We start from the raw sequence: 3,318 nt of genomic DNA, 5'->3' as shown, positions 1-3,318 counted from the left end.
GCCTAGTTCGGCTAGGCCCCAGGTCGTCGCCCCTCTTGCACTGGGTCAGAGCCGGCCCTGGGCTGGACTGCCACCGAAGGAGGAGAAGGCGGACAGTGATGGTGAGGACAGCTCCGGCGACGAGCAAATCCGGCACAATCCGTACGTCTTCGACTGGTACTTCTGCGAGAAGGACGGCAAGGGCGCCGGGAAGGATAAGGGTAGCCGTGGATAAATTCCATCATAACTAAACATGTCAAATTTTAGTAGTCCAATGTCATGTCTAGTTAGTAGTAGTCCATTTCCCAAAAATGTCTAGTTAATAGTGATGGAGTAGCAGGACAATGTGTGCGCAATGACGTAGTTGCATGGATTTGTATGAGTTTGAGATATGATAATCAGTTTTGCTAAAGCACATCTAGATGTGCCATAAGTATTGCACATCTAAGTCCTATGTCATTGATCATACATTAATATTCGTGCAGATATTTTTTTTCTTTTTCTCTTTATACTTGATTCACTCACTTAGATGTGCAATAACTAAAGCACATCTAAATGTGCCTTAGACACATCCATAATGTCCAAATATTAATTACATTATTTAAGAGTATTTGGTCAATGCTCGTGGATGCACCGGCGCGTTCGCCGACATTTGAAAGTCGAATTTGAAGTCCGACTGTAGACGCTCTTATTCGCCGCAGGAAGTGCGGAGCAGAGCTACAAACGGTGGCCGGCGAATCCTGATCGAATAATAGAACACTGGTACAACGCTACTGCTGCATTGCCAGATCACAAAGCTAGCTGGTACCACTAATACGATAAGACTACGGCTAGTGCTAATACTAAATGCTAGTACCACGTGTCTCTGTTTATACTCGGGAGGATCGCCGCTACCACAGCATAGCCAATTTCTTGACGTTGATGGGGTACGCTTCCCGCGGCGACTCGGAGCCGAATCCCTTGCGCGCGATCCTGGCGTTCACCACGTCTGTCGGGTGGAGCCCGTCGAAGAAGACGTACTTGGTCCGGTCCCTGCAGATGGGCCCTCCCTTCTTACACAGCACCCCGGATGACGCCAGCTCACTGCAGCAAGCGCGATACGTCTCCCTGATGCCTGACACAATCAAAGATCAAAATTCAAGCCAAATAAGCTAGAGATCCACATGACCAATATCGTAACCGATCGATACAGGCGTCGATATCGTACCATGTTTCCTTGGGTGGTCCAGCAGGTCCTTGATGATCTTGTAGGAGTCGACGACGGCGAAGTTCGCGCCGGGCATGCGCGGCCCCGTGGTGTCGACGAGCGACCTCAGCTCGCCGTTGAAAAGGAGCGCCGCGCCGTTCACCGGCTCGACGCAGCCCGCGCCGGTGACGTTGAGGGACGCCCTCACCACGGGGGTGCACCCCATGGGCTGGATGGAGAAGATCACAAACTTCCTCGCCCCCAGACCATACAGCCTCTACGCCCACGTAAATGCAAACGTCTCACTCAAAACGGCAAAAAAAAGGTACTACTGTACCACGAGAGAAATAAAACCAAATGGTCCACGTTAGGCAGCCTACTCATTCAATTCATTCACTTGATTCTTCATATACTGCATGTACTAGGAACCGTACTTCTGCAGGCAGTACGCCCCTTCATTACAGTTTGCAATGAATGGGGAAGGAAATGCTCTGTATAGTAAGCACAGCACAGGAGTGTGCATTAACTAACATGCCACTCACCTGAAGATGGGCCGAGAGCTTGGTGATCAGTGAGCGTGTGAAGTCTGACAATTGGGGCCTGGATGTATTTCTGGGCCGGTAGTAGTTGAGCAGGTAGTCGTTGCCGCCTGTCCCGATCACGAATAGGCTCCTGGGCAGGAAGCAATCGTGCAAGAAATCATGGCCCTTCATCTGGCGAGTGCTGGCTGTCGTTGCTCGAAGGTCGGGGAGAGTCACTGCCTCGAAGTTGCTGATTTGCTGGTTCAGGCTCAACACCTTGCCCTAAATATGCAGCAAACACACATCACATAGCCATCTTCCATATAGCTATAAGTGACGCAGCTACAGTTATTGTAGTGTCTCCATTCCACCACTTTTTCACAAAAATGGAAATCTACCATGCTGTCGCTTTCACTGTTTCACATGATAATTCTACACTAAATGTATTTCCTCTATTTCAATTAATAAGTTGCGCGTGAATTTTAAAGTTAACTTTTGAGCATAAATTAGACCGACCAAATATGGATTGTATGTGACAAAAACTATATTATTGATTTTGTATCCGAAAGATGTTTTCAGTGGTATAATCTTTTATTCATAAAATATATGTTATTGATACAATGTATGATAAAAGTTAAACTTTTAGGATGCGTGCACGGCTTGTTAATTGAAACAGAGGGAATAGTGTTGATCAGTTTAAGCTCGAACACGCATGACAGAAGTTAAATTTTTAGGATGCGTAGACGCTTGTTCATTACTACTAAACACAGGGAATAGTTGATTAGTTGAAGCTCGAACACGCAACCATGTAAAGAGCAGCAATACTACTAGCAATGGTACTCACGGTGTCCTGGCCGGTGCGGTCGAGGATTCCAGAGCCGCCGGACGCGAAGTTGACGCCATGCAGCGCGGCGCGGCCCCTGGTGCCTGGGTCGGCGAACGGCGGGATGCGGCCGCCGCGGGGGAGGCGGAGAAGCTCCCCGAGAGCGTCGATGGTGTTGCGGCCGTTGGAGAAGCGGCCGGAGGGGCCGAGCGGGAAGTCGACGCCGTAGGGCAGGTAGTCGGCGCGCACGCCGGTGCTGTTGAGGAAGTTGTTGTTGCCGTTGTCCACCAGCGAGCTCCCGAACACGAACACGGCCTTCGCAATCGGCGCCCTCGCCCGGCCGCCGCCGCCCCTCCCCACAGCTCTGCCGCCGTGGCAGCTCGTCGAACCGCCCGCACCAGCAGCGGCAGCGTCGCACCGTGTTAGCACGATAAATAGGTAGAGCGACGCCACGACCGCGGCGACCTTGGCCATGGCCATTGTCGGTGAAACGAGCTGAGATGAGGCGGGAGTAATAGTAACCAAACAAAATCGAGGTAGCGATAAGGTACTGGAACTGACGGTAACTCGTGAGCTTTACTGCATGACACAGAGGTACCTATGGCGACACAGAGAGGGTTGCTACTTATAGGCACAAGAGGTCAAGAGGGAGGTGCGCAACAGCAACATCTGTCGGGCTGAATGAACGCGGGTAGGTTTGTGCACCTCGAGAGGCAGAGGGATCTGGAGATCTGCATGCAGTTACTGCATGCGCGTGTACAGTACAAACTCTTCTCTGCGGTTTTCGATCAACCCTGAGGGTTATGGGG

General features: G+C 50.8%; 1 protein-coding gene across 1 annotated transcript; it reads right to left on the bottom strand.

Moving 5' to 3' along the window:
* Window positions 1-449: 449 nt before the first annotated feature.
* LOC125523850 (GDSL esterase/lipase At1g29670-like) lies at window positions 450-3,114 on the bottom strand. The gene is made up of 4 exons (XM_048688916.1): window positions 2,531-3,114; window positions 1,708-1,968; window positions 1,187-1,442; window positions 450-1,093 (listed from the first exon to the last, which is right to left on the bottom strand). The coding sequence occupies exons 1-4, from the start codon at window positions 2,987-2,989 to the stop codon at window positions 870-872; spliced, it is 1,200 nt and encodes a 399-aa protein (XP_048544873.1). The 5' UTR covers window positions 2,990-3,114; the 3' UTR covers window positions 450-869.
* Between the last annotated feature and the right edge of the window lie 204 nt (window positions 3,115-3,318).

This window comes from Triticum urartu, chromosome 7 (genome assembly GCF_003073215.2).
Source record: "Triticum urartu cultivar G1812 chromosome 7, Tu2.1, whole genome shotgun sequence".
NCBI lineage: Eukaryota > Viridiplantae > Streptophyta > Magnoliopsida > Poales > Poaceae > Triticum > Triticum urartu.
This window is presented reverse-complemented; position numbering and strand designations above follow the sequence as displayed.

Coding starts and splice junctions, on each gene's coding strand:
- LOC125523850 (XM_048688916.1), bottom strand. CDS start 2,989: ATGGCCATGGCCAAGGTCGCCGCGGTCGTGGCGTCGCTCTACCTATTT. Junction 1,969..2,530: donor ACCGCACCGGCCAGGACACC/GTGAGTACCATT, acceptor CTGCATATTTAG/GGCAAGGTGTTGAGCCTGAA. Junction 1,443..1,707: donor AGCTCTCGGCCCATCTTCAG/GTGAGTGGCATG, acceptor ACGTGGGCGTAG/AGGCTGTATGGTCTGGGGGC.